Raw genomic sequence first — 20,657 nt, forward strand, 5'->3', positions numbered from 1 at the left:
GGTTGGGACTCGGCAGCTCCTTTTCCTGAATAGCCACTTATGGGCTAGGTTTCCATCCTCCCAGCCTACCCAAGGACAACGTTCCAAACACCTGTAGGGAGTGGAGCAAGAGGGAAACGTCGCGCATGCGTGTTGGCGCGCGCAGGCGCAGCCCGGCTTTTTCCGGATCGCCCAGCAGTAGCACCCACTCCGTACCTCCCGTCCCGCCTCCAGATGCAGAGGAAGGATGCGATTGGGCACACTTGTTGCCCGTCAGACCAGACTCAATTCTTCTCCCTACAATTGGCAGCCCGGGAAAAGGCCAGTCCGCCGTCGTCGGCTTACTCCTTAGAGACCTGGCGCCACCGCGGAAGCCGCTATTGGCGGACGCCCGGGACCGCGACTGCTCACTTCCGGCGCCGGCGACGACTCTGCCCGCTCGGGCACTCTCAGCCTCCCCCGCCCTTCCACCATGGCCGCCTCTGTGTGGTGTGGGGAGAAGCTGGTCCTCCCATAGCCCTCCTGCCGCATTCTCACCCGCTAGGGGCCGGATTCCAAGGAACCGCGTTTCCCAATCCCGCCGGGAAGGTTTCCCACCCCTAATTCAGGGCCAGGACTCCTTCCCACACCTCGAGAGGCAGAAACTTAGGGTTTCCCCTCCTTTCAGGATAAGAAGCCAGAGGGTTTCCTCCTCCACTTCTGCAAGGGTGGCAGCCTTGCCTATCTCCCTGCAGGACACAAGACCCTTAGTCTACCATACTTCTGCGCTAACGCTTTGCCCCAGCACGGCCACTCCTGAGGGAGCATCTAGAGAACCCGCGCCTTCCCCCTCCGCAGGAGAGGAGGCAAGAGTGCGGAAAGCCAGGCCTGTCGGCCTCCCTCCCACTTGTTCCTCTTGCTCCTCGTCCTTGGCAAGCCAGAGTTCTCCATTTCTAGGACTTAACACCCGTCTACTCCCTTGACCTCTTCTGGTCTCTTGGCTGCAGCCATGGAGTTACAGAAGGGAAAGGGGACCGTAGCAGCTGCTGCATCAGGAGCAGCGGGAGGTGGAGGAGGAGGAGCGGGAGCAGGAGCCCCAGGAGGGGGGAGGCTGCTACTTTCAACCAGTTTGGATGCCAAGGATGAGTTAGAGGAGGTAGGTGTGGGGGGTGGGGAAGGGAGTAAGGAATTGGGTTGAGGAGGGATGCTGGATCGGATATGGGGTGGGGGTGGGGAGAAGAGGCCTTCAAGTTTTTGGGTTTTTTTTTTTTTTTTTTTTTTTTTTTTTGTAAGGCAGAAACATTGCTCTTGCTTCCTGCTTCTGGAGGAAGAAGTGTGGGTCAATTTCCTGGACAGGTTGCCCTAGTAACAGCTGCCGCTATTAAGAAAATGGGTGTGAGGGGTGTTGGTTACAGAAGGGATGTAGCATCAATACTGACCAAAGTTATTTTCATTTCTTCCCACATACACACCAATAGCTATCTAAAATATCCACCCTATTTGAGAGTGTTAAGTTGAAAAGTATATATGTGTTTACAGGCAGGTGTCTGAGGATTGGCAACTTCCTACAGACTTGGCCCCTCTTCTTAGATGGTATCATTGACTGTGTGTGGATACAGACACTTGTCAGTGATTTTAACCGAGCATTTATAGAGTGAGTGAAGACTTACAAGTAAGTAGTATTTAGTTTGGTAATATCAGTCATAGCAGTGGGGTGAGCCAGTATATAGGGGACTGCTTTCCTTAGTACCAGAGAGTACATACACACACGAAGGAGAGGTACGGGAAGCAGAGGCAAGTGGATCTCTGTGAGTTCGAGGCCAGCCTGGTCTACAAAGAGAGCTCCAGGACAGCCAGGGCTACAGATAGAAACCCAGCCTCAGAAAACAAACAAACAAAACCCGGACAGACAGATACAGAACATGAGTGAGGAGGCTTGTCCCTTCCTTTCCTTTGCTTGGTCTCACCCTGTGCTTGACTAACTAGAGATGATCTGTGTAGCCACTTCCACAGCTTACACACGGGAAGACGTACTTAGGATGTAGGACAGATGGAGGCATGATTGTTGAACTGTTTGTAAAGCCTAAAGCATTCAGTTCCGTGGTTACCCAAGGATAGGGGGAGGAAATGAACAGGCCCTGTCCCCTCACTCACAGGCTGTTTCCCTGACACTATGTCACAGTCCTTTATCACATGCCAGAGTAGGCAGGTAAACTCAGAGTTGAAAAAAATGTTAGATTGCCTTGCGTGGTGGTTCACATCTGTAATCCTAGCACTTGGAAGGTTGAGTCAGGAAAATGAGAGAGAGAGAGAGAGAGAGAGAGAGAGACAGGCTGAGAATATGAATGAGGATGAATGGTGGGTAGAGTTCTAGGCTAGCTGGGGCGTCAGGAACAAAAGACAGAAGAAGAAGATACTGTAGATCGCAAGACGATGGCACATACACACAAAAAGAAACTTTATGGCTCTGCACTAGAGGCAGAGGAGTATCTCTGAGTTTAAGGCCAGCCTGGTTTACATAGCAAGCTTTAGGATAGCCAGGACTACAGAGACCCTGTCTCAAAAGAAAGTGAATTTGAACCAAACTGGCCTTATAGCAGCTGTGTGGTTTGTCTGGCTGGCTGGCAAGTGAGTTATGTTTTCATCGTATAGTTCTATAAGCATTTAGAAAAGTTTGCTATTTCTGCTCCTCCTGCTCCTCCTCCTTTTTCTTCTTCTAATCAACTAAGGCAGGCATAATTAGAAATGTAAACATTACTTCTAAGCCAGGCACGGTGGCCCAGGCACAGGTTTGTAATCCCAACACTCCAAAGAGGCTGAGGCAAGATGATTGTAGGCTCACGACCACTCTGTCACCTTGTCCTACCCAGCTACATTTTTTTCCTGTTTCAATTAAAACTTTGTGTGTGTGTGTGTGTGTGTGTGAGTGACATATGTATGTGGTGTGCACATTCTGAAATGTATATAGAGGTCTGACAATTATCTTTATGGAGCTGTTCTCTCCTTCCAATTTCTTGCAGGTTCTGCAAATTGAACTTGGGTCACTATGTTTGTACAGCAAAGCTCTTTATCTGCTGAGCCTCTCTGCAGCCCTGTTTTATTTTTCAGATAGTATCTGAATATGTAGTTTGCCTAGTCTGAACTAACTTACTTACTTTCTTTCTTTCTTTCTTTCTTTCTTTCTTTCTTTCTTTCTTCCTCTCTCTCTCTCTCTCTCTTTCTTTCTTTCTTTCTTCCTCTCTCTCTCTCTCTCTTTCTTTCTTTCTTTCTTTCTTTCTTTCTTTCTTTCTTTCTTTCTTTCTTTCTAAGACAGGGTTTCTCTGTGTAGCCCTGGCTGTCCTGGAACTCACTCTGTAGACCAGGCTGGCCTCCCAAGCACTGGTATTAAAGGTGTGCACCACCACTTTCCAGTTATATCTGGAACTTAACTGTGACCACTTTGACTGTCAAGTATTGAGCCTGGTATTCTAGCACCAGAGCTCAGAGGGTAAACAGTCATTAGGTGACTGACTGTCTCTGATCCTTCCATCAGAGCAGCTGAAAGGCAAAGGATTCCAAGGTTGGATGAGAATCTATTGATTCTTTTCTTTTCTTTCTTTCTTTCTTTTATTTTTATTTTTTCCAAGACAGGGTTTTTCTGTGTAGGCCAGCCTTGAACTCAGAAATCCACCTGCCTCTGCCTCCCAAGTGCTGGGATTAAAGGCGTGAGCCACCATGCCTGGCTGAGAGTCTATTGATTCTTATCTCTATTCCTATAGAACCCTATGTAAATCCCTGATTTAGTTTGTGTCATAGGATATAGTACAGCATCCTTTTCTGAGCAGTAAGTGATGTGGCTGGAAAAGATCACAAGAGAGATCAGAAGCCTTTATGTTCTTGCCTTTTTAGACTCTGAGAATGAACTTTCAACTTCCTAGGGAGAAAAGGGAGGGGTTGTTTATTTCTGTCTGGTTTCTTTCATGGTGTGTGTGGATGCTTCCAGGGAGTCTCAGGCTCCCCCTTCCACACTCCACTTTGCCCTTTGTCCTTTGCATCTTCATTTTCCAGCAAGTCTTGCTACACTACCCACCCCACCATGGGTGTGGTTCTGTTATCCCACTAGACCATAGTGTGTAAGGACAAGGCTTCCTGGCCTCTTCTTCCTCTGTGCCTCCCTGAAGATCTTTGCACACAGAAGTTATCAACACCTGTTGTTGACCAACTGGCCTCTGCTTGTTCTCACTTGGTAATTTTCCATCATAGGCCTAGCTGTTTTCCAGGAAACTAGGTCTGCTTTTTTGCCCCTATGTGCATAAAGTATGTTGAGTCTGATAGGAAAATAAGAAGTGTGCACCCTAAAGTTTATCATCTCAAGACAAAGTAATGCCCAGCAAGAAGTCCTGAAAAGGTAGCTGAGGGTGTGAAGAGGTGGTCATCATTGACTATGATTCGCATGCTCACTGGCCTGGAGCAGGAAGCCCTTTACAAAGTCACCCTGGGCAAGGGCTGTGACTTTCCTACCCTGGGGAGTGTTTGTTGTATCCCTTCTTCTTCTCTTTGGCCCCATTCCTTCCTTTGAAGACAGAAGTATACTTGACCATCCCAATCCTAGTTTGGGGAGGGAATGAGATAAAAATAGTGCCAGAGATTGGAGTTTAGAACATGTAGTTCCTAGTCTCATGAGGAGTCACAGCCCTGGCTATTCCTTTGCCAGGGAAGGACCAGTCACTTTGAAGTCAGGCCAAAAGCAGGAACTGTGGCCCAAAGAAATCAGAATATCTTAAAGATAGGTCTCAAAGTTAGGTTTGGCAAGATGAATGTATCTCCCCACCATATTTACTCCAGGAAATAACTCGGCATGGCTGAGAAATCTCCAAGGAATGAGCTTTTGAGTCGTTTTTAATTTTTTTTGCCCCTTAAATCATCATTGCACATATTATTGATGGTAAAATGTAGGTCATTTCTTGGAGTCGGTAGGGGATTTGTCCCAGGTTTCTCAGGATGCAAGAACCATTCCAATCTCTCTATGCACCAATACAAAGTGGCTGGACTTGGAACCCAGTATGATCAATCACTTCTACCTGGTGTGGGTTCTTGGAGATTGTGCAGGTTGGACCACGGTTTCCTTTTCTGGGCTGCCCACCTCTTAGATGGAAGCCATGTGCTATATATACTCTTCCTAGAGTGTACATTCCTCCTGGCCAGGGCAAGGGAAGAGGAGTGGTTAGAGGGACTTGTCTAACTCAGTCTTCAGCTTCACGCATACACTGAGAAGCAGAGAGGCTGCTCTCCCTTCTGCATACTGTCACGGCCGTAGTCATGGTCAGGTAGTTTTAGTACTAGAAAAATGAGTTCCAGAGCTCCTAGAGATGATAAATATTTACTGAGCTCTCTGAGGTGCTGTCATAGAGAGCTTATTCTGAACAGAGCCATCCTGCCAGCAATTGCTGGCAGCTGCATGTGTGACTTCATCTCTCCCAAGAGCCTTCAGAGACTTGGGGAAAGGGTACTGATACCCAGTTATGCATCTGGTTTCCTGGGGCCTTTGAGGGAATGGTCCTCTTCTCACTCTGAATGCGTTCTCATTTCTCTCCTTGTGTGCTGATTTGTTTGTTTTTGGCTTGTTGTAGACAGGCTGGCTTTGAACTCCTGATCTTTCTGCCGCCCTGCCACCCGCCCCTCCCCAGGCAGCACCGGGAGCAGTTTTAGATATGGATCTTTTGTTTTTGTTTTTGAGACAGGGTTTCTCTGTGTAACCCTGGCTGTCCTGGAACTCACTCTGTAGACCAGGCTGGCCTCGAACTCAGAAATCCACCTGCCTTGGCTTCCTGAGTGCTGGGATTAAAGACTTTTTTATATATCCAGGAAAAGTCATTTTTTTTCTGTACTTCTGTTCTTTGAAAAGGAATGTCCTCATGTTTCTTTTGTCATTGACTTTGTCCACTCGTTCAAATTCTGGACTCTACTTTCTATATCCTTAGTAGGGCCTCCCTGTTTTAAGAATCCATTCTTGACTGGGCACTGACCCATAACATTGACTCAGGCCTCTGAGCAGAACATTGGGAGGAGCCTAGAGAAACTTTGCTTAACCCACAGTCTCATGAATGTTAAATCACAAGAAGAGACTTAGCCAGCATGTAGGGCTTATAGGGCTTTGTAACTAGATTTGCACTCTTGGTTGTAGGGCTGTCAGGCCTCCTCCCTTCTCTGCTCCGTTGATCTCTCCTCTCCTCTCCTCTCCTCTCCTCTCCTCTCCTCTCCTCTCCTCTCCTCTCCTCTCCTCTCCTCTCCTCTCCTCTCCTCTCCTCTCCCCCTTCCCTTCCCTTCCCTTCCCTTCCCTTCCCTTCCCTTCCCTTCTACTCCCCTGCCCTCCCCTCCCCTCCCCTCCCCTCCCCTCCCCTCCCCTCTCTTCCCTTCCTTCTCCTCCTCTTCTTCTTCCCTCTCTCTCTTTCTCCCTTTCCCTCCCTCCTTCCCCCCCCCCTTCTCTCCTCTCTTAGTTTTCTGAAACAGGGTTTCTCTGTGTAGCCTTGGGTATCCTAAAACTTACTCTGTAGAGCTTCAAACTCACAGAGATCTACTTGCCTCTGCCTCCAGTGCTGGGGTCAAAGGCATGCGCCACCACTCCCCAGCTCTCATAAAGGCATAATCAAGAAGAAACCTTTTACTACTTGGAAACTTAACCATGTCCTGTAGTAGAGGGTTTTCTGGAACCTTTAAGGACATGCCACTAGAAGTAGTGGCTGGAGGGCTAGAAAGATGGCTGAGTATGGAATAAATTTATGTGCTGCCAAGCCTTATGACCTAATGCTGCTAGTTAATCTGGGATGGATACAGGTGCCAGCAAGACCTAACCATTGGGATAGATGACCCTCCAGACCCTGGTGACTGTTGTTAGTAGAAAGAGACAAGGTTTTAAAAGAGAGAAATTCCAGCCTCAGGTTTTCCTACCCATACTTTTATACATGAGCTAAACTAGGTGATAATGGCTCCCAGAGCTCACAGGTCATGAGAGTCGCAGCTCAGCTTTCATGTGATCGCACGGTTCTTTTTCACAAGTAGGCACTTACTATTCATTAAAGCCGAGCCTGCTCACCTGCCCTAATTTGAATCTGGACTGCTTCTGGAGGTAAAGTTTCGAATGTCACCTCCAGACAGCTTTAGGTTAAGGTTTTGGACCTCACTGTTGGCAACATAATCTACCCTCTGTTTTCTTAACCTTTTTGTTTTTTCAGAAAATATTATTGAGCTGGGTGGTGGTCCCACATGCCTTTAATCCCAGCACTTAGGAGAAAGAGGCAGGTGATCGCTGAGTTCCAGGCTAGTGCCTGGTCTCTAGAGCAAGTTCCAAGAAAGTCAGGGCTACACAGACACCCTGTCTCAAAAAAAAAAAAAAAAAGCAAACAACAAAAATCCATTAGTATTACTGTTTTGTTTTATTTTTGAGACAGGGTCTCACTTTTTAGACCTGGAACAAAGTTAGACCTAAATAAAACAAGACCTGAATTTCAGATTTATATTTATTTTATGTGTATGAGTGTTTTGCTTGTATGGCTGCCTGGGTACCATATTGGTGCTGGGAACTGAATCTGAGTCCTCAGTTTGTATAACCAGCTCTTGAGCCCCATTACTCTGGGTCTTACCAGGGTGATCACAGACAACCTCAGGATGGTGGTCAAAGGAGAAGCATGTTTGTCTTTCCTCCTTTCTTTCTCATTGTACCTATTTGTCATTGCCTTAGAATGCTGCTACAGACCGATTGCCAGCTTGTCATCGTAATCATTGTGGGGGTTTTTTGTTTGCGCTACTAAGGCTCAAGTCCTGGGTCTCAAATATGTTAGGGGTTTATTGCTGTTGTAGTTGTGTTTTAAGTTTTCGTTTCATTTGGTGATATGGGATGGGTCTCATATAACTCAAGCCTGTCTTAAGCTCCTTTTGTAGCCAAGGGTGACCGTGCATTTCTGATCCTCTTGCCTTGAGTACAAATGCAAATGCTGAGATCTTAGTGTGCATCACTGTTCCCAGATGTCTTGTTTCTACATTGCCGTTACTGTTGTTACTTTGTTTTCAGACATAATCTCACTTTGGAGGTCACCCAGGCCTAGAATTTACAGAAGTCCTCCGCCCTTTGGGCCTTTGGCTCCTGATCACAGAGTGCTGGCATTACAGGTGTCGCACACAGCTTTATCACCGTCTGCACATGCTGGTCTCACTACTGGGCCACATTGCCAGCCCCTTCTAAGTACTGAGACAGGGAATTACTAAGCTGCCTGTGTTGACTTTGGGTCCTTTGATTCTTTTACCTCTGTCCTCCGGGAGCTAGGATTGTAGGCATACACCACCATGACTTTAGCAAAATGTTTTTTGATAGTTTGTAATATTGAGTAGAAATAAAACAGCCTGTCCATTTTCTGGTTTTGGGAACTGGTTTTTCTTAAACAAACTTTGAGTTAACCTCATGCTAAAGTTTCAAAAGCCGTAGGAAATTGTTCACGTGTTGGTACAGACCGGCTTTCTGGCTACACATGTAGCATGCTTTGTCAGTGTCTCAGCAGCATGTAGTAAAGGGTGCCTCAGAGTGGGACTCACCAGCGACTCTTAACATGCTAAGCATGCGCCAGGCGTGGTGGCGCATGCCTTTAATCCCAGCACTCGGGAGGCAGAGGCAGGCAGATTTCTGAGTTTGAGGCCAGCCTGGTCTACAGAATGAGTTCCAGGACAGCCAGGGCTACACAGAGAAACCCTGTTTCGAAAAACCAAAAAAAAAAAAAAAAAAAAAAAAGCTAAGCACCGGCCATGTTAGGGGTGCCATGGAAACTAGAGTGGCCGTAGCAGGTTTCAATGTCTCCTTTTGTTTGTTTCTCCTTTCTTTGCTTACACTTTCTTTCATGTTTTTTTAAGGCAAGGTCTCTCAGTGTAGCCGTGGCTGTCCTGGAACTTGCTCTATAGACTAGACTGGCCTTAAATTCAGACATCTACCTACCTCTGCCTCCGAAGTGCTGGGATTAAAAGCATGCAGAACCTTTGATTGTATCTCAAATTCTTATAAAGTTGGTTTACTCAAGTCAGAAATGAAGACAAGACCTTATGCTTGACTGTTAAGATTCTTAGATTTTAGTAATTTTTTATTTAAAAATTTAAAGAAAATTTATGCAAAGGTTTACTGTGCAGCTCAAGCAGACCTTGAACTCAAAATCCTTCTGCTTTAGCTTCTTGAGTGCCCAAAGTACAGGTGTGCACCCCTGTGTTTGTCTGTTTATTTTGGGGCAGACTCTGACCATGTCGCCTGGGTTATACACAATTCCTGGGCTCAAAAGTTCCATCCTAGCCTCTTAATATATCTGGGACTACGCCTGACTTCCCAGTGGTGTCAGTTTGTTTTACTGTAGCTTTAGTCACTTGGTTAAGAGAACATTCCCCAAGCTGTCTACGTTTACTGCTTTCCTCTCAAGCTAGCGCGTGTGAGTTTTAGAGGCACGTTACTCTTCCCGGAAGGATCACTGGCTAGTTTTAGCTTTAGTCACGTGAGCAATGGGAGCCTGAATCAGCTCTTGTTGCTACTGTTCTTTCCACATGTGCTAGTGACCACTCTACTTGAAGAGGTTTTCTTTTCTTCCTTTCTTTTTTCTTTTCTTTTGTTTTAAAGCATAGTAGAAGGATGAATAAGCTTGAATTTTTAAAATGTTCTAGGGACAAAAGTACCTCATTGTCAGTGTTATGATGGACTCTTCATTTGTTCTCATCCCTCCCCCCAGAGGTTGGAAAGGTGCATGAGTATTGTCACATCGATGACCGCTGGTGTCTCCGAGAGAGAGGCCAACGATGCCCTCAATGCATATGTAAGTACCATGTCTTCCTTATATGTGTTCTCCTTAGGAAGGCTCTGAGATGCAGACAGGAAAGTGCAAAGATGGTGACCAGGACTTAAGGGACTAAGTTCACATCTTGGTTCCTTAAATCAGTGTAGAGTGCATATTAGTCCTTGAAAATAGTTTGGAATCCAGGCTGGTATCATACTCAAGGCCCTTCTGCCTCAGCCTCTTGAGTGCTGTGATTACAGGCTTGCCATCTTGCCTGAGTCACATAACAACTTAAAAGCTCAGTCATTGGCCAGCTAGGTGACTCAAACAGGTCAGGGCCTTTGTATGCAGCCTTGGTAACTTTGACTTCTCATTCCTGGATTCTACAAGATGGTAAGAGAGGACCAACTCCCAGGAGTTGTCCTCTGATTTTCTTTGACAGTTTGTAAATTCTTGTCTATTTATTTAGACTTGGTCTTAACCCTGTCTGACCAGAACTTGATTTGTAGACCATGCTGTCCTGAACTTACAGAGATCTGCCTGTCTGTTTCCCAAGTGCTGGAATTAAAGGCATGTGCCACCACACCTAGCAAAAAAAGTTTCCAAGATTGAAAAAATAAAGTCATAGGACCAGCAATATGTCTCAGCAGATAGTGTTACCTGCTATCAAGTCTGACAGCTTGTCTGACCCCTGGGACCAACATGGTGACAGATGAGGTCACTTTAGCAAGTTATCCTCTGACCACCACATGCAACATGGCATGTATGCACTAAATAAAGTTTTTGATTTTTTTTTTTTTTTTTTTTTTTTTTTTGGTTTTTCGAGACAGGGTTTCTCTGTGTAGCCCTGGCTGTCCTGGCACTCACTTTGTAGACCAGGCTGGCCTCGAACTCAGAAATCCGCCTGCCTCTGCCTCCCAAGTGCTGGGATTAAAGGCGTGCGCCACCACGCCCGGCTTGATTGTTTTTTCAAGACAGGGTTTCTCTGTGTACCCCTGGCTATCCTAGAACTCACTCTGTGGACCAGTCTGGTCTCTTAAGTCATAGAGCTCCATCTGTCTCTGCCTCCTAAGTGCTAGGATTAAAGGTGTGCACCACTACTGCCAGGCAGAAATTAAGTTATAAAAGAAAAAGAAAAATGCTTGTCTTGTAGTTTCTTTTTTTTTTTTTTTTTTTTTTGGTTTTTTGGTTTTTTGGTTTTTTTCGAGACAGGGTTTCTCTGTAGCCCTGACTGTCCTGGAACTCACTTTGTAGACCAGGCTGGCCTCGAACTCAGAAATCTGCCTGCCTCTGCCTCCCGAGTGCTGGGATTAAAGGTGTGCACCACCATGACTGGCTATAGTTTCTTTTTTTTGCAAATCATTCTTATAAATATTTTAACTTTGACCTCTCTATCAGTCAGTGCAGTTAAATCATTTTAAGTAGCTATTTGTGGGGCTGGAGTGATGGCTCAGCAGTTAAGAGCACTGACTGCTGCTCTTCCAGAGGTCCTGAGTTCAATGCCCAGCAACCACATGGTGGCTCACAACTGTCTGTAATGGGATCCGATTCCCTCTTCTGCTATGTCTGAAGACAGCTATAGTGTACTCACATATATGAAATAAATACATCTTTAAATAGCACATGTGAGGAGTTTATGTAATAGCAGCTGATGAAATGGGCAGTGGATGAAAGTGTCTGCCTCTAAGCTTGACTGCTTGCCTGAGTTCCGTCCAGGAGACCCACATGACCCACATGTTAGAAGAGGGAACCAACGTCTACAAATTGTCCTGTGACTTCCAGAGGTACACACAGACCATACTAATTAATTAATGAACAATAATGTAGGTAATGCGGTTGGGTTGGTGGATCAGTAAAGTGCCCGCTGAACAAGCTGAGCATGGATCACTTAATACAATAGCAGCAAATAGCATGGAACCCTGGCCTGGGCATGGCCTCTGGTGGGGATGAAGCTTATTGGCTGGCCAACTAGCCTAGCCAAATCTAAGCGCTTCAGATTGAGTGAAAAACCCTATTTCAAAAGTAAATGTAGAGATTGAGTGAGGAAGATACTCAGCATCCACCTTGGGCCCATTTAACCATGTGCATACAACACACAGATATTCTATACACATACAATACCATACATATACAAGATAAATAAAAAAAATTAAATAATGACATGTATAAAAATACTGTAGTAAATCCTATTAATTTGTATGCAAACTGAAAAAAATAGTTTAAAAATAATGTAGAGGAGTCTTGCAGAGTAAATATTTAGGAATTTACTCGCACACTGCCAGACATTATCTGTATTGAAGCCCCCCGAGGTTGTCCGAGGTGTGGTTGGTGTGGATATCCTGCATTGCAGGATCAGCACAACTCCCTCACTTTTCTCATCCTAAGTATTAACTCTTGTCCTTTCCAGTTCTAGGTTGTTAGAGAAAGTGAGTTTTCCCTTTCCTGCCTCTCTCCTGACATAGGTGCCTCATTCCTATTAAGAGACAGAATCATATTTGAGAGCTGATTTTCCCCACTAAGAGTCCTGAGACTTCTAGGAGAAAATTGTGCTTATGCTTCCTACATAGGAGAGACAGCTAATTCTTTCCCTCTCTCACCTCCCAGGTGTGCAAAGGACCTCCCCAGCATGAGGAGATCTGCCTAGGCCTGTTTACTCTTGTCCTCACTGAGCCTGCCCAAGCCCAGAAGGTAAGGCGCCGTCTTCCCTCGATCCATGAAAATCTAGGGACCTTTTACTCATTAACTGAAGGTATGTCACTCTCCTTCTTCTTCTCCTCCTTCTCCTTCTCCTTCTCCTCCTCTTCCTCCTCCTCCTCCTCTTCCTCTTTCTCCTCCTCCTCCTTCTCTTTTTCCTCTTCCTCCTTCTCCTCCTTCTTTTTTGGTTTTTCAAGATAGGCTTTCTCTGTATCCCTGGCTGTCCTAGAACTCTCTGTAGACAGGCCAGCCTGGAATTGACAAGAGATCCCTCTGCCTCTACCTCCCAAGTGCTGGGATTAAAGGCATGCGTCAGCCACCGCCACCGCCCTGCAGTCACACTCTGGATAAGAGCTGAATCTCTGTGTTCTCTAAATGTGTTCTTAAGACCCTTATTCTCAGTGAATTCATTACTCTCTGGCTAGAGTCATTTCTGTCCCCAGATACTAAAGCTAAAAGGCAAGAAAAAGCAGTTGGAGAAAAAGAAAACACATGACTGTTAAAGTTTCAGGTCTAAGACTATGAAGGTCAAAATTGGCATTTATTTGGGGTATGGAGGAGATGGAGGACAACCAAGCCCATGGGAGCTCTCATCCAGAGAAAGAGGACCTGTAGTCTGTGGCTTCTGCTTTGACAAAGGAACAGAAAACAGGCTTAAAATGGTAGCATGTAACCTTTAGATTAAATGACTTAATGTAATAATTAAGAAGACTCCGGACAACAGTGGAGCCCGGCTTCCTAGAGTATTGCCAAGAATCAGCCTGGCATTTTGGTAAACAGAAGAGACTCCAGTGCAGGCGGCTCAGGGCCAGGCGGGATAGTTTCTCAGCGTCTGTTCTCTTTGTAAAACTAAGTCTTCGTTTGTTCAGATTGCCCCTTCCAGCAACTTTGTATCTTTGTAGTCCTGGCATACTGAGTTAAAGTTTGTTTGGATCTGGCTGGATCCCTCTGACAGAAGGGAGAAGTGTGGAGTCGGTTCCTGGCCTTTCTCTGAGCACAGGTGGTGTGGAAGAAAACAGATTTGTTCTTTGCCTACTGTTATGTTCCACTCTATGTGTCTAAAACCACTATGGCTTTTGTAGCTTTCTCCCTTCTAGACCGCAGGCCCTCCTTAAAGTGCCTTGGAATTTAGCTCTATTGTCATTTGTTTAGGGATAACCAAAGGAAACTCATTCTCAGAGACTCTCCTGGTATCCTGACAGGGATGCTTACATCAACAGAGTATTTGTGGGTGTGGGAACCTGCTTTCTTAATTCTCTGAAGCCGCTTAGGGCGCCTGCAAAGGTAAAGGGAAGGACAGCAGCAGCAGCTCTTGACACACTCTAGCTTCCCAGAGGAAGGCCAGGCAGTGTGAACTTTGTTAAGTGGAATTCTGTTTGTGCCTTTTTTTTTTTTTTTTTTTTTTGAGATATTCCAAGATGACTTTGGGTTCTGGTTTCCCCAGCTTCCCAAGTGTTGGGATTTCATTTCACACTGAATTGATCATTCAGATCTCTAGAGATAAATGGATGTCATTCATTTGGTTATGCTAAGCAGTTACGTGAGCTCAGTGATTTTAAGGAAATTGTTGACAAAGATGAGGTGGATAAGTGGGGCTATCGTTTAATTTTCAGGGTATACTTTTTTTTTCAGGGTTTCTCTGTGTAGCCCTGGCTGTCCTGGAACTCAGTCTGTAGACCAGGCTGGCCTTGAACTCAGAGATTGACCTGCCTCTATATATTTTTATAGGTATTATAATTCAAGTGTGATTTAAGGACCAGTGAGATAGCTCAGCTGATAGACATACTTGCCATAAAACCCTGATAGCTTGAGTTTGATTCTCAGAACTTAAGGAAGAGGGAGGGGACAGATTCCCAATGGGTAGCTAGCTTCTCTCTCTCTCTCTCTCTCTCTCTCCTCTCTTCTCTCTCTTTCTCTCTCTTCTCTCTCTCTCTTTCTCTCTCTCCTCTCTCTCTCTCTTCTCTCCTCTCTTCTCTCCCCCCCCCCAATAATATATAAAATACATGTTTAAATCTGATTGGATATAGTGTGGCTTGTGTGAAGCCCTGGGTTGAGCCAGGGTTCCCTCCACCCCCACAAATTGGGCCCAGTGGTTCACGCCTGTAATATCAGTATTTGGGAAGTTAAGATAGGAAGATTGCCTTGAGTTCAAGGCCAGTTAAGAGCTATATATCAAATACTAAGCCAGTTAAAATTAAATAAGTTAAATTTAAAAAAAAATGGCTGGAGCGATGGTTCAATGGTTAAGAGCATTCATTGCTCTTGCAGAAGTCCCAGCTTCAGTTCCCAGCACCCACATCACAGCTCACAGCTGCCTATAACTCCAGTTCCAGGGTATCTGACACCCTCACTGGCCTCCAAGGCACAACACACTGGTGTACATAAACTCACACTGACAAATAAAGCAATAAGAGGCATCAGGCCAGCCTGCAGTTAAGTAAGGTGCTACCTACAAAAGCAAAACAAACCAACCCAGTAACACCCGAGTTATCTGAGTGCAAACCAGCTTGCCTTCTGAAAGAGTTTGTTTTAGGTGATGTCTAAGTCAGACCTTGGTGAGCCTCGGTGAGGGGATCGGGCTGTGCCTGCTCTCTTTTCTTTCTGCCTTGGCATTGAGAAGCCACAGGCTCTACATTGTAAATATGTATTGTACCACTGTGTTACAGGCCCATGTTCTTGAGGGAGGTGAACCATTTCTCTTTCATAACTGAGGACAGCTGCACCAGGTTCATATACATGTGCTTCATCCACCTTAGAATTCCTCTGACAACTCTTTCACGGATGCTGAATAGCCTTGGACTTTATTTACTTCCTATTTGCTATCTGAATTAAATATATGGAGTAAGGGCTGCTTGAGGAACTGGTGATCAAAGGCTAAGCTGGGGTCTAAACCCTGCAGGTTCTAGAAATCAGTTAAAAGGTAACTGGAAAAGCCAACATCAGTGCACAGATCTCTCCCTCAGATTGTCCCAGACTCAGTGCTAGTCCCTTTTTGGTCCAGGCTCCTTTTGCAGGCAGCCTATGTGCTCAAGTGCTGCTGTGTTACATTCATTCCCAGCAGGATCAGGCTAAAGGGCTACCTCCCTGCCTCTCTGTCCTTTTCCTTTAAGATCCTCTGCTCTCATCTGTTTCTCTTTGTGTTTTTGTTTGTCCTCCCATCTGCTTCTCTCCAAAGCAGTCAGCAGACTGGCACAGAGGTTACCACAGGGCATGTGGTATTCTTGGTCCCCAGCTCTGTGTTATGAGTAGTTCATCTCTAAATATTCCTGGTGGAGTGTGGAGTTAGGCAAGGTTACTGCTCTTCTTCTGGACTCACAGCACCTGAAAAATATGTCCTCCTTCCCTGTCCTGAGTCTGTCTACATTTCTGTAAGTTCGTCTTTGATTTTAACAGACAAGGCTCTTATGTGGTTAGCTCAGCATGGTTTTCTTTTTACCTCTGCCTCCCTCATCCCTAGGACCTTCTGTGACTTACCAATGGGGAGTCTCCAGAACAGCATGTCGGCAGAAGCTCACTGGAGGCCCTTACCTTGTCCTTTTTCCCTTGTGGTTTCTGTTTTTAATCTCTCAACAATCTACTCCTAGATAGAGTCAAAGGATAAATTCTCTCTGGAGTGTGAGACTCCAAAAGTGGCACGTGAAGGATCTCTGTTGTTGTTTTCATCAGATGAGTGATGTAACCACAGGAGAGGGGGAGGTGATGAGAGCCCTCTTCCCGCCAAGGCCAAGGAGCTGCCTTGCTTTAGAATGTTAGGGTGAGAGAGTTTATAATGGGGTCATTTCTCAGATGTCATAATTCTTCCCTTCATCACTGGCAGTCTTGTCTTCTTATTTTGTTTTCATAGTTGTGTGAGGTGCTTATGGGTGGACTTTGGAATTAGGCAGCCTGGATTTGTTTGTTTGTTCTGTGACAGGGTCTCCTCATTCTGTCTGGGCTGGGATTATAGATGTGTGTCATTAGCTGCACTTTAATGCTGCTTCTCTCCAGTCTCTTACGTTATCCCAGGCAGGCTCCCTCCCCTCCCCATGCTCCTGTTTCTTTCTCCTACCCTCCTCACTCCTTAAGCCTACTTACTCATCTGTACAAATACAGGAAATAATAAGTAACATCTTCAAAAATTTGAGTATTTTTCTTTCTCTAACTTCGCTAAGATCCTCCCCATATCCCTACCCACCTAATTTTATGTGTGTTCTCTCTCTAAAACAAAACCAAAACCATAAAAATGATGGCAGGGGGAGGGAGAGGGGGCTGAAGAGCACTGACTGCTCTTCAGAGGCCCTGAGTTCAATTCCCAGCAACCACTTGGTAGCTCACAACCATCTATAATGGGATCTGATACCCTCTTTTGGACTGCCACAGGGTACTCATATAAATAAAATATAAAAATTTTAAAAAGAATGGTGTTTGGGCATGGTGGCACATGCCTTTAATCCCAACACTTGAGAGGCAGAGCAGGTGGCTCTTTATGAGTGCCAGCTTAGTGAGTTCAAGGACAGCCAGAACTATGTAGAGACCCTTTCTAACAACAAACAAAACAAACGAAAAACCCCATACACACAAATGCAAATCAAAACAAGTAATAAAAACAACCCACTAAGACCAAAACTTGCCAAAAGAAAAGGAAACAAAAGCCTCCATAATAAAAAAGCATGGAGTCTGTTCTATGTTGGCCAGCTAATCCTGAGCATGCAGCTGCCTCGGAGTGTGGTTGGCACACCCACTGACACTGATAATTTTGCCTTTGCCAGCAGCTATCAATTGCAAATAGATTCTTGGTTAGGGGCAGGACCCTATGTCACTATTATAACATCCCCCACCTTCTTGACAGGATCTCAGGTGGCTCAGACTGTCCTCAAACTTTCTATGTAGCTGAGGATGGCCTTAAACGCCTGGTCTTCCTCCTACCTCCCAAATGCTGAGATTACAGAGGTTTCTCTGTAGCTAAGAAGCTGATATCTCCTTAAGTTTTACCCTTTTGGCTGAGTCCATGACAAGATAGAACTCAGCAGGTGCACCAGGCAGCTAATGAGGTTCCCTAAGGCCTGAACTCATTGAAGAGAAGCAGGGTAGGAAAAGGTCTGAGGGAAAGGCAAGCAGTGACTCAGAAGAAACTTGTACACTTCCGTATCCCCTAGGGGAAGGATGCTAAGCCCCCCACTCCCCAACACGTCAATACTTGGCAAAAGCAAAGGTCATTCAAGAGAACAGAAGAAGTCATTTAGTTAATAAAGTTCATGTTTGGGGGCCAGCAAGGGGATGAGTGGGTAAAAGCATTGCCACACAGAGCCTTCCTCTGACCCACACACTCAGATAAAAATAAAGGTTTGTTAGTTTGTTGTTGTTGTTGCTGCTGCTGCTGCTGCTGCTGTGAGACAGCTTTCTCTATGTAACCCTGGCCTTGAACTCACTTTGTAGACTAGGTTGGCTTCACAGGGATTCATCTGGCTCTGCCTCCTGAGTGCTGGGATCCAAGTGGTATACAGCCATGTCTGGCTAAGAGAGGCCGTCGAGGCTCGTCCCTGTGATCATAGGAGGCTGAGACAGGAAGATGACCCTACTTTGTGAGTTCCAGGGCAATCGGAACTGCAGTGTAAGACTCTGTCTCAAACAAAAGGAACTGCAGTGTAAGACTCTGTCTCAAACTCTGTCTTTGCTTTGGTTTTAAGCAAAGGTCTCACTTTGTAGCCCAGGCTAGCCTTGAACTTGTGATATCCCTCTTTTAACCACCAAATGCTGGGATGGATTATAGGCACATACAACTATATCAAGCTAAGACACTACAGTTTTGTTTCTGTTCCTTCTCCCAGACCCTGATCCCTTTATATTCCCTTTGCTGCATCTGGCTGGGTTACAGCAAGTCTAAAAACCTCTGGGTTTCTTTTTGACTTTCACCCAAACCCATTTTTCAGTGACCTTTTACTGGCAGATAAAACACAGATGGCTTCCACCTGGGTTTGCTCAGCTTGTGGCATCAAACAGTATGACACTTCCTGAAAAGGGAGGTTGGGGGACAAGGACAGGACTAGGAGCTTTGCCCAGCAGACTTTCTTGCCTTATTAGAGAATCTTTTAGTCCTTTTTCCCTAATCCAAGAGGCAGAAGAGGGTAAGTTTGCAATGGAGGAGCCCTGTAGAAGAAAGAATGGAGAACACAGTTCTCCATTGCCTCTCAGTTGCCTCTCAGTATACTCGTGTTTCTTTTTTTTTTTCTTAAGATTTATTTATTTATTTATTATATGTAAGTACACTGTAGCTGTCTTCAGACACTCCAGAAGAGGGAGTCAGATCTCCTTACGGATGGTTGTGAGCCACCATGTGGTTGTTGGGATTTGAACTCTGGACCTTCAGAAGAGCAGTCCGGTGCTTTTACCCACTGAGCCATCTCACCAGCTCCTATACTTGTGTTTCTATGTAAGAGGAAGGGTTTGGGGTTGGATGGTTGCTATAGGGTCAACATCTCCATTCACTGACTACTCATAAACCTTATTCCTCACAGTGTTACCGGGACTTGGCTCTGGTGAGTCGTGATGGTATGAACATCGTCCTGAACAAGATCAACCAGCTACTTATGGAGAAGTACTTGAAGCTGCAAGATACCTGCCGTACTCAGGTGAGGCCAAAAGCAAAGTGGGGGCACTGGAGGGTCACTAGAGCATGTGCCTAGCACACACAAGGCCTAGATTCAAGCTCCAGCTCCAAACAAGAAAAGAAAACAGCTCAGAGGTGTAGGCTGGAGGTGAACCTTCTAAAGAGAGGGTATGGATGCAGCTCTGTTACTGTGCATCTAAACTGTGCACGATTGAGTTGGCTCCTTTTCCAAATTCACATCTCTGCTCCGAATGTCTTTTTCTCTCCTTTAGTTGGTGTGGTTGGTTCGGGAACTAGTAAAGAGTGGAGTTCTGGGAGCTGATGGTGTTTGCATGACATTTATGAAGCAGATTGCAGGTAAGTTTGCTAGCTAGAGCATTAGAAGAAAGGGAAGGAGCCCAGAGATAAGTCTAAGCAAGGGTTGAGTACCTGTGAGGAACTCAAGTGATAGGGTTTGGACCCTAGTGTACATGTCTCCTGGCCACATATGTTGCAGAAGAAAATGGATCAGAAAATCACAGGGGGCTTTGGATTAGTGAGTCTTACCTTGATTTTTTTCCTGCTAACTTAAGAACTGACCAGGTTTGGTCTGTGTTAGCCACTCATCTCTCTGGAGCTAGATCAGGAAGGGGGTGCAGAGAGAATCGAGTGAAGCCATTTGCTCTCTGCCTTTCTGCTTTCCCTGACTCCGCCCCTGTTCTAAACACTGGGTCGCTAGTGATTTTGGCATTTTGGAGCTAGTCTGAGGGACAGTGTCACAGAATAATAGTCCCTGACATTTAGGGTTTTTCTAATCTTTGCGTCTGTGACATCTTTCTGAAATATTGAATATGAGAAAAGTCTGCTCAGGCCACCTCTCCTGCTTTGAGATTGTTTGCATTTTGTTTTCCTGATTAAAACAAGAAACAAAACAAAGTATTAATAATAGATAAAAATGAGGCCAACTCTGTGGCTCTGCTTCACCATCAGTGTCTGGTTTTTGTTTTGTTTCCTGTGGTGATAAGAACTGTACCTAAGTTCTCGTGAGTTTGGGCAAGCACTCCACCTCTGGAGTATATTGTGTCCAGCTCCTCCCTCCCCATTCCCCCCTTTTTCTTTTTAAATAAAACAAGTCTTGCTATGTAGCCCATGCTGGCCTCACACCCACAGTCCTCCTTGCTATGTAGCCCATGCTGGCCTCACACCCACAGTCCTCCTGCGACAGCTTCTTACCTGCGCCTTCACACCCAGCTGTGCTGTGCATTTTCTCTTAACACTGATGTCACTGCGTCACGCGTGTGGCCCTAATCTTAGTGATGTAACTAGGTGAACACTAACATTTTTTTCCACTGAGATCCTGAGCAATGTGTAGCCTTGGTGTGCTGAGTATTTATTTTTATTCTTTCTTCGCACTTTCTTAACTGTTTGACACTCTCAGCCCCATGTCTCATTCCAGTATTTTTGTCTGGCAACACTGCATTTTAATTCTGCTCCAGGGATTTCAGTGGCAAGATCCAAAGGCTGGTGTATAGATACCCCTTAGCCTGTCAGGCTCCTGAATCCCACCCTGACTCTCAGACAGTAGACTGCAGCTGCTCTCAGCTGCCTGCATCTTTTAGGCCCTGGTTCAGATACCGCCTTTTCAGCTGGGGTGTCTAAGGTCT

At 45.5% G+C, this 20,657-nt stretch overlaps 1 protein-coding gene across 1 annotated transcript in view; it reads left to right on the forward strand.

The window, feature by feature from the left end:
- The first annotated feature begins 335 nt into the window (after nucleotides 1–335).
- The window catches only part of Ints3 (integrator complex subunit 3), a 42,721-nt gene continuing 22,399 nt past the window's right edge, over nucleotides 336–20,657 (forward strand). Inside the window, exons 1-5 of the mRNA XM_021157313.2 lie at nucleotides 336–1,114; nucleotides 9,690–9,773; nucleotides 12,339–12,422; nucleotides 18,923–19,036; nucleotides 19,287–19,371. Of these exons, the coding sequence (XP_021012972.1) occupies nucleotides 968–1,114; nucleotides 9,690–9,773; nucleotides 12,339–12,422; nucleotides 18,923–19,036; nucleotides 19,287–19,371 (514 nt within the window). The 5' untranslated portion in view covers nucleotides 336–967. The remainder of the gene's footprint in view (nucleotides 1,115–9,689; nucleotides 9,774–12,338; nucleotides 12,423–18,922; nucleotides 19,037–19,286; nucleotides 19,372–20,657) is intronic.

Source organism: Mus caroli, unplaced genomic scaffold, assembly GCF_978045245.1.
Source record: "Mus caroli unplaced genomic scaffold, Mus_caroli_1 scaffold_3, whole genome shotgun sequence".
Taxonomy (NCBI): Eukaryota; Metazoa; Chordata; class Mammalia; order Rodentia; family Muridae; genus Mus; species Mus caroli.